The sequence below is a fragment of the Lipophrys pholis genome (assembly GCF_963383615.2).
Source record: "Lipophrys pholis genome assembly, chromosome: 7".
Classification (NCBI taxonomy): Eukaryota; Metazoa; Chordata; class Actinopteri; order Blenniiformes; family Blenniidae; genus Lipophrys; species Lipophrys pholis.
Genome location: NC_137638.1, coordinates 22,982,283 through 22,996,062, shown reverse-complemented (window position 1 = coordinate 22,996,062; position 13,780 = coordinate 22,982,283). Strand labels below are relative to the sequence as shown.

At 41.8% G+C, this 13,780-nt stretch overlaps 2 protein-coding genes and 1 long non-coding RNA gene across 3 annotated transcripts; 1 reads left to right on the top strand and 2 right to left on the bottom strand.

Annotated features, from left to right (window-relative positions):
• Positions 1 to 694: 694 nt before the first annotated feature.
• Positions 695 to 3,413, bottom strand: LOC308112459. The gene is made up of 3 exons (XR_013935484.1): positions 2,969 to 3,413; positions 1,862 to 2,330; positions 695 to 1,261 (listed from the first exon to the last, which is right to left on the bottom strand). It is a non-coding gene; the product is annotated as an uncharacterized lncRNA (long non-coding RNA).
• A 2,275-nt stretch (positions 3,414 to 5,688) lies between these two features.
• Positions 5,689 to 7,321, top strand: LOC308112392 (dual specificity protein phosphatase 18-like). Its single transcript, XM_080467883.1, has one exon. It carries the CDS (start codon positions 5,803 to 5,805, stop codon positions 6,379 to 6,381), a length of 579 nt encoding a protein of 192 aa, XP_080324009.1. The 5' UTR covers positions 5,689 to 5,802; the 3' UTR covers positions 6,382 to 7,321.
• On the bottom strand, positions 7,312 to 13,566 carry tgoln2 (trans-golgi network protein 2). The gene is made up of 4 exons (XM_080467882.1): positions 13,342 to 13,566; positions 10,163 to 11,280; positions 9,431 to 9,514; positions 7,312 to 9,314 (listed from the first exon to the last, which is right to left on the bottom strand). Exons 1-4 carry the CDS (start codon positions 13,397 to 13,399, stop codon positions 9,309 to 9,311), a joined length of 1,266 nt encoding a protein of 421 aa, XP_080324008.1. The 5' UTR covers positions 13,400 to 13,566; the 3' UTR covers positions 7,312 to 9,308.
• Between the last annotated feature and the right edge of the window lie 214 nt (positions 13,567 to 13,780).

Sequence of the window (13,780 nt, the reverse complement as noted above, 5' to 3'; positions counted from 1 at the left end):
TGCTGTAATTGGTTTAAACTTTAAATGATGGCGCTGTGGGCATCAGGACAGTTTAATTAATGCCAGTAGGCATCAATTAGAAAAGTACACTGATAATTTCCATCCTATCCCTGTAAATCACAAGCACAACTAGTCCTTCGCTGGAATTGTACCAAATGCTAATAATCATTTGTAAATAATGCGTTATACCAGATCCGGAACAGACAGTGTTAAAAATATATATTAATTGTTTGCAGCTATGGGGGGGGGGGGGGGGGGGGGGGGGGGGGGGGGGATCACCATAAAGCAGCTCCAGCATCGGGCCCATCATTAATACATTTCATCAAACTGACATGAATTACATGCACATACACACACATACACACACACACACACACACACACACACACACACACACACACACACACACACACACACACACACACACACACACACACACGTGCACACACACACACACACTATTACAGAGAACATGCGAAGAGACACATGCATTCACACTGACAGCTTCACCCACACACATACACACCACGGGAAAAAAACACAGCAGTACTTGTTGTCATTGGTACAGTCAAATTGGTTGCTATCACACCCAACTTAGGAGACAAACAAAAACATACTGGGTGAATTACACATCGTTAGAATGTGAGAAAACTCGTCATTCACCCACATTTTAGCAAGTTTTTTTTTTTTTCTTAAAGCATTACAGGCTTAGACGTCTAAGAGATTTCCAGGTCTGGTTCTGGCACAGATTATGTGTTAGATTTCGTGAGAAGGCACACAAGGCAGTAATGTTGAAACGCCTCCTCGAGTGAAGTGTCCTTTACAGAGAGGAGTGATCAAAGTGTGAGAAAAGAGTTTCTGAGGTACGGAGTGAGGAGGCCGCTGTAACACAGCAGCGGAGGAAAACAAGCCTGTGAGGTGAAGTTGATGACGACAGTGTGACTGTTTTTGAACAGGGGGAAAAAAGAAAAAGAAAAAGAAGAGCGTGGGTGTGGATAAAGCTATGTTGGTATCACTCACAGCCAAAGATTATACGTACATGTGAGAGAGGGTGTAAAAAAAAACTAAAAAAAAACATTTTGTACACCAGCCGTTGAAAACCTTTCTCCTGAATTTGATCACACTGAAAATGACTGGAAAACAACATAGTGTTGGGATTATTAACTCTTGGTAATTTTAGAGGAAGTGGTTTGTTAGACTGTGACTTGGACTCCCTCCTGAAGGTGTAGGGGGCGGCAGTATTCCCATCATGCATCAGTCACTGCAAGAGAAGTGAGAGTGCAGGTAAAGTTAGTAAAGTACAGGCAAATACAATGAATCATGATGTGATTTTCAGATTAACATGAATGCCACCTTGTCAGCCTTTTTTTTATTTTATTTTTTTTTTACATGACATGTTCTTAAATATACACTTTTATCCTAATATGCAAATATTTCCTTTGGCAGTATAATCCTGCATAATGTTGAATATATGAATACGAGTCGAAGATTATACTAATCTGATTTGGTCACGGTCTCCACTTGGAGGATGGTTTATCTCCACTCTTAACTATAATCCTGGGAATGATAGTAGCATATAGCGAGAATATGTCAGTGATTTAGCACGTCACTAATCTCCCGTGTTCTATCTGCTCTCAATTTATCTGCACACTCCACCAGCAGAGAGGTTTAGTACAAATACAAAGCAACACACACACTGGATGTGGGCAAGGGCAAGAGCAAGCTGGAGTCCATAAAAAAAACTGGCGCTGCAGTTTATATTCATCCAGACCGATATAACAAGTCACAGTGCAGAGTGTAAAAGTGAATACGAGGGGAAATAAAAGTCACAGTAGTGTAAATCTACTGGTGGATTGCGTACCAGGGAGCGAGGCAGGCAGCTCAGCAGAGGGCGATGGAGAGATGCCACCAGGAAGGAGGACAATGAGGTCCTGTCAGGCCCGTCCTCGGTCTGCTTTTTCATCAGCGTAACTGGAGAAGAACACAAAACACAAAGCAGCAGAAAAGTGGGACGCCACCCAACTGTCCACCCAAAACACTCCCAAGGACTGTTTATTCTTTCTTTTTGTTGTTTCTTACAACTTCATGAATGAAACTGAAAAAACACCCAAAGCTAAAAAGCTACATCACATGAGCTGATCCCCGTCTGATCTGTGAATTAGCTTCAACTGTGATTTTATTAAAGAAAATAAAAAAAAAAATAGACATTCCAGGCTGTGCACATAACCTGTCCTGATGTTGGTTCCCACTTGGATCCTCCAGCATCCTGACTGGTGAGCGGTCAGCCGCTCTGGAGAGGAGTCCATGAGTCCACGCAACAACCAGGTTACCTGAAAACCAAAAACCACAATGAACAAAGCGCCGAACACATGCGGCTCTGCCTGTTTCTTTAACTTTCTGGAGTGAATGACTGTATTCTTGGATCAAGTTGCACTCACGCTTTGTCTTACTGCCAATAGTAATGTTTTGGTAGAATGCTCCTGGGATGCCTTTCTCATGATAAAATATTACTGTTAACAGCTGTTGGGATCAATAGACAATCAAACAGCTCTGCTACATAAGTTGTGGTCTTGTATGAAAGTTTGTCCTGATTTTGAATTAGTCTCCATGACACCAACAACAAATTCAGTCACAAATGTGCATTTTCATAAAACAAATTCATGTTTTAATCATGATTTCATCCCAACAATGAAGAGAAGAATAAATCCTGAAGGTAAAAATAAAAAAAACCACTGTAAATATCTGCCACCTGCAATGTGATGTGTGAGAAATAACAAAAACACATTTTAATCCCACATAAAATGATGAGATTTAGAGGAACCCCCTACAGACCAGGCCCTCCTCTGCAGGACTACAGGAGTCTGTGTTTACCTGATCGAGCAGATAAAAGCAGGTGAACAACTTTGATCCGTGCAGAATAATAAAGAATATCGAGATAATGAAGAATATTGGGTTTTATTTTCCTTACCAGTGAACAGGTTCCACATGCACCTGCCGGCAGAAACAAACGACGCGTAAAGATGATTCTCGTCCCTCGTTGTCTTCTTCTTCTTCTTCTTCTTCCATGACGAGGACCATTCAGCCGCTCGTCTTGCGTGTGTTTGCGGGGATGTGTGCGGTATATTCGGGTGCGGTATAGTGAAGACGTGCTCTCTTCATGGCCGCCGTGCGGAGAGAAAACCGCAGATGTGGGAGCGCCGACAGCAGCTGCGCACTGAGTCCGGACTGGTCCGGTCCAGTCCGGGTCTGGACCGGGAGGAGTCCGGTCCAGAAGGACGGACATGTAGAGGAAAGAGTGCGATCAGAGGCTTTGACTGAACACAGAGCGCAATTCATGGTCTCGGTCTCCAGCTGCTGTCACAGGTTTATGGTCCTTTGTGTGTGTGCGCCGCCCCCCTTCATCCACCATCTGCGTTTCCCGGGAAACCGGAGCGCCTGTAGGCACCAGCAGCTCCACAGCAGCAAGGTACTCAACGTGTGGGGCGGGGCCCCAAGGAGGGGCGCTCGACAGCAGGACAGATCAGGGGTTCATGGGATGCCCTGTCCCTAAATTATTGATTATTTGTAGAAATGAGACATAGAATAAAAGGAAAGCAAAGCAGTTATTTATTCTATTAAAACACTATCAGCGTTATATAAATGCAATTGAATTGAATTGTATCAATGGTTGCAGACTATACTGTATATAAAGACCAACTGCATTTTCAGCTAAAAGCTAATTGTAGCAGTGTCTAACTAAAAATTAAAGGCCACTATATATATATATATATATATATATATATATATATATATATATATATATATATATATAAGCTTTTTTTTTTTTTTTTCCAGTAACAAGTAATCTAACACGTTTACTATTTCCAAACCAGCAATCACATTATCCCAATCGTCTTGCAGGATGTTGGAAAGGAAGATAAGTTTCTTGTCTGTGTTATGGAAAAATTATTATATGCTACTGAAGGATTGTGTTCTTCTCTGTATCCTGCTGAAATGTTTTTTATTTTTGTCTGTGTGACTCCGGCCTTATAATCTTTTTTACGAACTCAGCAGACAGCTTTTCACTTTGCTTCAGCTCAACGGCGCCAGGACAGTGGGAGCGAGAAAGGTTTCTCACCCACAGGTGTGGGAACCACATGAAGGTTCTCACTCCCGTGTTTTCGACCTCTCCGCCCTGGTGTAATCAGTAAACTCACCCCCTCCACTCGGCATCCCTTATAAGGTTAGCTCGAAGCTTGCACATGGCACACGCCCGAGCGGACTGACTGGTGATGTTTGCATTGTGGGTGTGTCTGTTGAAGCTTCAATAAATATCCTTAACAGAAGAAGTCTGCTTCACGATTTTATTCCAACAGCAGCAATAGAAGAAATCCACAACATCTGTAAAGCCGCTTTATTACTGAACAGAATTGGGCAGCTCCTCCGTTCTCATTCAACCGGACACACACACACACACACACACACACACACACACACACACACACACACACACACACACACCCGATTGTGTCAAAACAACATTACGAAGTATAACAAGATAGTAAAGTCGGCTGTACAAATCACTTTTCAAAGGGTTCATCCATCACATCTCATTTGTAATACGTGAAAAATAATCAGTAAAACTTTCCTGTATGTACCCTTGATAACATTATTATGTACTTGTTTTGTTTTGTTTTTCTAAAAGCCATTTGTGCTGCTATTATGTGAGGTTATTGTGAAGGCTCTTTGTGATATGAAGCGAACATTTATACACATGTATGCTTTTTTTTTTATTGTTATGTGAATACAAATATATGTATGTCATATAGTGTATGCGAACTATCTTTTGCATGAATAACAATAATAGTACATTACACATTATTGACTTGTTTTGACCTTATTTATCTATGTATACAATGCTGAAAGTAACTAACTTATTTAGTTACTTTCAGTAGCTGCTGAAAATAACTGAAAAAGTAAATTGCAAGCCATCTAACATAATTACTTTTAAAAGCAAGTAATCAGTAAAGTAACTGAGTTACTTTTTAAAGGAGTAACTAGTAATTAGTAATCAGATTTATTTTTCAAGGTAACTTTCAAAGTGTGTGTATATATATATATCTTGTGTGTTTTAATCTTTATTCATATGGAACGGGTGTAAAACACATTTCACTGCATGTCATACGATTTATATAATTGCGTTTATGACAAATAAAGGTCTTGACGTAACTTGACTTGCCCAACCTGTTTAATGTTTGCAGTGAAAAATGATTAAGCCAATAAGTCACATGATGTATTCTCTTCTAAAGAAAAACAATAAGTCAACAACAGCTAGATGAAGCAATAAGTATATGAACTAAACAACGTATCTCATTTCATGCTGTTTTGAAAATCAACAAAATTAAAGCATAAAAAAATCTTTTTGACTTAAAAAGAGAATTAAGATGGTAGAAAATAAATAATAAATAACTTCCAGCTCCATAATATTAATCTGATCTCTGGCAGAAGTAACTATTCCAGGTGCCCTGGTAAACGTAAGCATTGGCCTTATCTTCCAATGTACCAAACTGATGTAACTTGTATGTTATGTGTTAAGTTTGTACTATGAAACAATATTTCTCTAAATTGACGAATGTATGTTTGACATCCGTCCAGCTGGGGGCGACATTGCGTGCGCTTGTTTAAGATTGTCCTAAATTATTTGCCGTTGAGAAGGGCGGTACTGCTCCATTTAATGGTTGTAAACCGCCGTTAAAATACAACAAAAAGAAGACTGTCGTTGAACAGACTGACTAGTCGCGTTCCACGTTTGAGTTAACATTAATGAAAGCAAATATCAGGAGAACATCTGGATCCATGCAGCCGCTGCACCCTGCAGGTTTGTCGGGCCTGTGTCGAGTCACCGACCACCTTTACCTCAGTAACGCGCGAGCGGCGAACGACGCGTCCAAACTGACCGGAAACGACATCACCTGCGTCATCAACGTAACAGAGACGCCGCGCGGCAGCGCTCCTCCCCCGGGGGTCCGCTACATCCACGTCCCGGTGTCCGACTCCCCAGCGGCTCGCCTCTGCGACCACTTCGACGCGGTGGCGGATGAAATCCAGGCCGCCGCGGAGCGGAGCGGTCGTACGCTTGTGCACTGCAACGCCGGGGTCAGCCGCTCGGCGGCGCTGTGCATGGTCTACCTGATGAAGCATTGCGCCGTGACGCTGCTGGAGGCTCACGACGTGGTGAAGGCCGGCAGGCCCGTGGTGAGGCCGAACAGCGGCTTCTGGAGGCAGCTCGTCCAGTACGAGAGGGAGCTCCGCGGGTGTAACTCGGTCCACATGGTGGCCTCCTCCATGGGGGAGATACCAGACATCTACGAAGCTCAGAGCCGCAACATGACGCCTCTGTGAGGAAACCTGCTCTGCTACATTCACGTGTTCCCAGTGATGGAAGCAAACACACAAGCTGACTGTCACCCTCACATGTTTCCACAATAATCCAGTCTGATGGTCTGTGTTTTCTGAACTGGAAGTCTGTCCAGGATGAACCTGCTTTGCCTCTTACATAGTGGACCTGCGTCCAAAGTCTTGACCCTGAACTGTTGAAGTGGAAGTACAGAAATGTACGTGATAATACAGGTTAATTTGCACAACGTTGCTCACTCCTTAAATTACTTGAAAACTAGAAACTTTTTATTGCTAAGTATTTCTGTGGCTTTCCAGAATCAGAATAAATAGAATATGTAATTGATAATGGCTTTGTTAACATTAAACCTTCATAATCTATCTGAAAGTGGAATATCTGTAAATGTATACATTCCCTTTTCCACATTTGATCCACTAGGATACTATTTTAGTATGTGAGGTGCCGTTTGCACTTGTTTTCCATGCATTCAATAAGTCGGTGATAAAAGGTGTAAAACACCTAGAAATGTGTCCATAAACCACCAATTCTAAAAGTACACATCTCAATATCCTGCATCAATATAATTAAGTGACAAAAGAAGTGCAGGAGATGCCAAATATGGCCGTAACAACCCTGCCATGCCGACACCTACTGCGATTTATTGGCAATCCTTACTGAATCATCTTCCTGGACCAAATCCTTTCCTAATAGATGTACCAGAAATTCTGGAAACTAGTTTTAACATTAAGTGCCTGCTTTTATGCAGCAGGACTGACTCGGTGTGTAAATGTGTAATTTATGAACCGGGAAATCCTGTTTGTTTTTATTAACCTCTTTACATTTATGTGAGCAAGAGTTTCTCCCAAAGAAAAACCAGTCCTACTGATAATTCCAGTTCCTCCCCCTGAGTACCAGATAATGATGAGATTCAGTTCATGTGAGGCGGGAAAGTACAAAAAGCATTTATTTTGATAAGTACTTCATCAAACATTTGAGGAACAGCAGAATGTTTTCATGAGAAGTCAAAACAAAGTGAAATAAATACTTTAGACCCGCACCTTTACCTACATGAGCAGGATGTTTTCGATCCACTTCTCGGATAGAATTTCACAGGAAAAAAAAAAATATTAAAAAAAATGTTTCACTTTCTATGCGGATTTCTCAATAAAAATATATTTCTTGTGATGTAGTGGTGTATTTCTCTTGCCAGGAAATAGCTCAGCTATATATTTCTTTCACAGAACTGTCTTTCTGATCCCTATTTGCTACGACCAAAGCGCTCATCCAAGTAAACAGGCACAATACACCAGCAGCACGATGAACCACAGTAAAATCATTCACGATTTGGCACAAGTCTTTCCTCTCCGTAGACAAACACTGAACTGCGCTCAAGGGGAGATCACATTTTAGAGATTCCTGGCCATCCCCAGAGTTGGGTAGGTTTTCTTGTAGTGCAGTCCCAACAGTCCCGTTCTTTCCTCTTAAATTACTGTACAGGTAAAAAATAATCCAGACAGAAGAAGCTGCTAAGTACACGTGTAAACCAGAGACGTGGGAAAATTCAACATTAAACGTTTAGCTTGTGATTCAAAGTATAAATAAATGTGCAGCAACCAATAATGGGATTTTGTCCATTTTAAATGTTATGAAGCCAATAATGTTATAACTTGCCACTGATGTAATAACATGCCAATAAATTAATTTTATAGTCTTGATCTACCATTTCAAAGAAAAACTTTAAAAATGTAATGATTCATTCTTTTTGGGTTTTTTTTTACAGTTTTTATGCCGTTTGATTATCAAAAATAGGTTCATGAACGGCACATTCATTATATTTTACTGAGGATACATACTGTGCGGCTCTGCCAATTATAAGCGTGAAATGCGTTTGTTTTTTTTATCATACTACTGGCAAGTTATGTTATTGGCATTAATACGTTTCAAATGGTCAAAATTAGTAGGTTCCTGTCAGGTAATGATTGGCTGCCCCCTCCCACAAGTTAAAATCGCTCAATGGGAAACATCAGACAGAAAGAGTGCGCCGTGAGGACATGGTGGGTAGATAGAGGGACAAAGAGTCTTTTGGCTTAGTTTACAGCTTCACACTTCTGCCTAAGAACTCGCGGCTGCTGTCTGAATCCATGAATTTAACAAAGAAACGAGGACGTGTTCCGCAGTGAGCTTCAGTTATCTTCTGTTGACTTTCTTCCACACCTTCACTCGCCGCCGGCGCAACTCGCTCGGGCACTTCTATTTACACCGCAGACGAGGAGTCCGATTCTTAACTGAAGCAAAAATAAATATGAAATGCACACCATTTACCTGCAAGGATATTTTATCCTTCAGGAAGATGGAGTAATTAATCAAATAATACACGTTAATACATTCATCCAGTCGTCGACTTGTGATTGCGAACACAAACAGAAGTGTGATGCTCTCACACGTCTCAATAAAAGTCTCGATATATTTCCATCATATAGACAATTTTAACAACTTCAATAAATCCTACACAGTCCGTATTGTACAAAGACTTAGATGGCTTATTTCTGTATGAGGGGCAATCTCTTAACAAATCATCCAACCAAAGGCTGGAATCAAAACAGCTCATTTGCTACTGAATTATCCTGAGTCAGGACCTTAAGTCAGGCCAGATTACAAGATTGCCTTCCAAGTGGGACAATGACACAAGTGCAAAAAAACAGCATGCTTATTTTACCTTCACTGCATTTCCACTAATTCCCTCAATAAGGCAACAGTGTCAGCTGCATAGTCATGCAATAAACATCGAAAAAGGAAAAAAGGAACCGAATAGAAAAGGTCATTGAAACCAAAGTGAATGCAATGTAGTGTGCCCCGATGAGCCGATGTTAGCATCCGACCTCCGTCTCTCCACACAACAGTGTATTCAGCTACGACGGCCGACGGCCCGAGATCACATCTGGAAACCAAGGAAACAAAGAATTTCATTATTCAACAAATATGCAAAAACAACAAATTTGGAGAAATTCTTCTTTTTTTTTTTTCTCTCTCTCTCTCACATCAACAAGAACTTACAAGCTGCTCCAGCTTCTGGTACTGTGTAGATTTGGGTCGACGTGAGGCTCTGGATCGCTTCCCTTCCAAAACAAAAGCGATTATCTGGGAGGACGAAAGAAAAACAAATGGAAACGTTTTCAAATGACATCTTGTTTCCTGCAGGGCACCAAAGCCACGACATAATTACATATTTAATCAAACCGGCAATCTGGAAGCGTGTGTTCAAACTTGTCAGAGATACACTCCGACGGCGGTGTTGTCGTGAGGTGGGGGTCCTTCCATCCCAACATGGCTAACGAGAGAAAAACTCTGCCTGCCTCCAAAGTCGGTTCAACTAAAGTCTGAACGCTGCGAACACCAAACGCCTCCAAATCAGACCCAACACCAGAGGTGACCATTTCCATTTTCATTTCCTGCAGAGCAGCACGTCAGATGAATTTATGCTACTTTAACACTCTAACCTTCTTCTTAGCTGGTATAATATGATCTGCTGATTAACCCCCTCCCCACACACTTTGATCAAGACAAAGAAACCTCACCACAACGTGTGTTAATTGCGCCAACTTCAATCGCTTCAGTTGGCGCACAATCGTCCTTATTTCAATTTGCTCAACCAAAATGACACCATGATTAGATTAACATTGTACGTAGGCAGGGGACTTTCCGTCTGCAAAGGTTACAACAACGCTGACGTGAAGAAAATGTCATCTAGGTCAATGGAAAGACTGTCTGGTTGGAGGGCCAACGTACCTTGCGCTTGTTGTGGTAAGTGATGTAAAGAACAGCCACCAGCACAGCAGCGGAGACAAGATAGGCGAAGAAATGGCTGCTTTCTGCCTCGTCTTTTACTCCGGTCGGGTTGTGCTCAGATTTTCCCGCCTTTTCTTCCTTTTTTGCGTCATCGTTCTCTAGCAAATTCTTGTCACCGGTTTTCTTACTTGCATCGTTTACTTCTGGTGTTAAGTTTTTATTTTCTGCATTCTCCAAATCAGTGTTCCCGTTTTCTTCACCATCTGCTTCTGCTTTCTTGTCTTTATCCTCTCCTGCTTCTGCTTTCTGGTCTTTATCCTCTCCTGCTTTCTGGTCTTTATCCTCTCCTGCTTTCTGGTCTTTATCCTCTCCTGCTTCTGCTTTCTGGTCTTTATCCTCTCCTGCTTCTGCTTTCTGGTCTTTATCCTCTCCTGCTTCTGCTTTCTGGTCTTTATCCTCTCCTGCTTTCTGGTCTTTATCCTCTCCTGCTTTCTGGTCTTTATCCTCTCCTGCTTTCTGGTCTTTATCCTCTCCTGCTTCTGCTTTCTGGTCTTTATCCTCTCCTGCTTCTGCTTTCTTGTTGTCAGCCTCTCCTGCTTCTGCTTTGTTGTCTTTATCCGCTCCTACTTCTGGTTTCTTGTTGTCGGCATTTCTCGATTCCAGCATCTCACTGTTGCCGTTTTCAGATCCCGTTGTCCCTTTGTCACCATTTACTGATAATGGCTCCTTATTTTCAGCTTTTTCAGACCCGGTTTCCTCTGACCTGATCTGTGTGGGACTACTCAATGGCACCTTGACATTTTCACCCTTTGACAGTTCTGTTATTTTGTGCTGATTGTCTACATCTGATTTCAGACTTTGTCCATGAGCATTTTCTTGAACTGGACTTTGCTTCATTGACCCGTCAGTTTCAGCCTCCTCATTGCTTCCATCAAGTTTCGATACCGGCTTTGGAACATTAACGTTTGATACTTGGCTCTTTCCCTCCTCGCCCTGATCTTTTGCGTTTGCTTGCTGTTCTACAACTTCTTTGTTTGTTGAATCTCCATTTCCAGAGTTTGGATTGGATGGATTGTTGTTGTTGGTTGAGCCTTGGTTGTCATTCTGTAATGGAGCCCCTGTAAATAACAAAAGCAATGGAAACCGTAAAGTAGAAACCAAACAACAAAGAACTGCATTACATTTTTGAAGACGTCCCATCAATGCAGCCTATTTGAAGCTGAAAGAAATCCTGGTAAGAAACTGCCCACTCGTTATTCTGCTTTTCCTCCACAGCACACATCTGACACACGTTGTGTCAGAGAAAGTTTGTTCACCTTGTCTGACACAACCGGTTGATAATGTCTTCTTTCATCTTTTTGTCAGCCTCCGCCTAATGATTAAATCATAGCAGAGTGTATGTAGGCTTACACAATTACATCAGTTATGCTGTAAAAAAAACAACCAAAAAAACCCCTGAAAATCAGGACATGAACGCAGAGGACACACGAGAAAACAAACTTTGGAATGTCAGATTTTTGTCTGGAGGCTAAATAAAGCAAGTGGAAAGAAAAGTTACTGCAATGTCTTTGTTTTCATTGTTGGTGTACTTCGGCCAAATGCAGACGAGCAGCATCTTCTCATCCTGCTTGTACAATTCAACTCAATAAAATACAAACATTCTGCTATTCAATGTACCTTTACAGGATTCATAAATTCCTTTTGTGGACACTGTGGTTCCACAAGCTGCACCATCTTCAAAGCAAACATTACAGCCGTCGTAAAAGATCATAAGTGTCATAAGGACTTGGCAGACCTGTTGTGTCAGACTGTAAACGTGTCACTGTGGCCAACAGGTTTCAGTGCACTTCAGTGCCTGCAGCACGATGGGAACACACTTTCAACATATGCTTCGTTTCTGTTAGAGTTTAAATAAGTTTTCCTTTTTTACCCAGTAAATTAGTAGATTACAAAAAGGTTTATACGTTATGTCTCTTAATGAGGTGCCGAGAGTAAAAACAAAACAGCATATAAATAAGTCTAAGGAGAGAAAAAGGTTTAATCAATTTTTAGAATTTGAGATTCAAAGATGTATGAGAGCATAATAAAAATATAAAGTCTAAGTTTGAAGATTGGCTCAGAGATGCACAATATCGCCGACGTTTAGTTTTGTTTCTTTTGTCTCGTTATTTTCTTAAAGGTTTTATTTTGTTAATCCACTTTCTGCTTCCTCGTCGCCAGTATCAGACTTCCTGTGAAGCATTTCAAAACCGAGCTGCATGAAAAGTGTGCAAGTGTTTTAAAGTTGACTGACGGGGGCAGACGACCAGCTACAACCAGAAACGCATCGCCAGCTCTAAGAACGAGACAGCAACATCTCCGGTCACATTACAGTCTCAACAAGGATGTCTTTGGTTTGTGGCAGAAAACTGGAAAGCAAAGAGAGAGACCCCACATTGTTGAGGGATAACATGCAAACTCTACATCAAATGGGCCCGGCCTGGATTCTAACTACCTTACCCATCAGGCATTGCTTCAATTGTGTAGAAACACTTCAGGCTTGAGACTGACTTGGAATAACATTGGCAGAATGGATCACGTACATTCAGAATAGTTTGATGTGATGTATGCATCTATGAGTGGGCCATCTTCAAGGATTCCTTATTGTCATACTAGTACATGTCGCTAGTGGGGGGGGGGGGGGGGGGGGGGGGGGGGGGGGGTACAGCCCCCAATAGTCTCCCTGGTCGGTTGGGAGATATTTGTGAACTGAAGTCAGTTGAAATGAGGAAACCACAGAATCTGAAGCTCTGAGGGTAGTGTGTTTGATTCCCTGGGGGAAGAGCTATATTAATGGCGTTCAAGCCTGCTTTTTGTTTTATAAGCCATTATAACCTCATGTCGTTCGACATGAATAAGCACTTTTTAAAATAACTTTCAACAACTCTACAAGCACACGAATAACTAACTAACCTGCTCAGTTTATAGTGAAATGCCTCACTACAAATTACACGCACGCACACCAAAGATAAATACAAGGATCTACTTTATGGACCATCCCTCTTTCTCATCTCTCTGATAGAGGACAGGAGCTCTGTTCTGAGGAGGCTGATAAGGAGCTGATCGAGTGCTCGGGTCTCACATTTCTGTCACAATGAAGAGGACAGAGGAGAGGAAATACTAAGCTAAAGTCTACTCACCTCCCACCAGGCAAACACACAGAAAAACAACGACGAGTGGCAGAAAGACCGTCCTCATTGTGTCCGCACGCCGATCAAACACAAACCAATCCGATCCGATCTAATCTGTCTCTTCAATAAGCTCCCACACACCCCACAGGTCCACCGTGACACATAAAACACGACAGCTACTCTTTCTACTTCCGTGTACACCATAGACATATGCGTGTACACAAGCTGCCTCTCTTCTTCACCTGCTCAGTGATCTCAGAGAGGCGCTGCACTGCCCCCTGCTGGACAGCATTGGGGAATACTCTTTACTCCCACGGTCCAAATCAAGCATTTTTAGACGTTATTTTTGGCATTAAAGGAACGGACGATGAATGACACAAACAAAACCAGAACAAAATGAGAGAAAATAACTTCTCCCATGATGGCATTTGTTGCTCAGAAAGGAGAA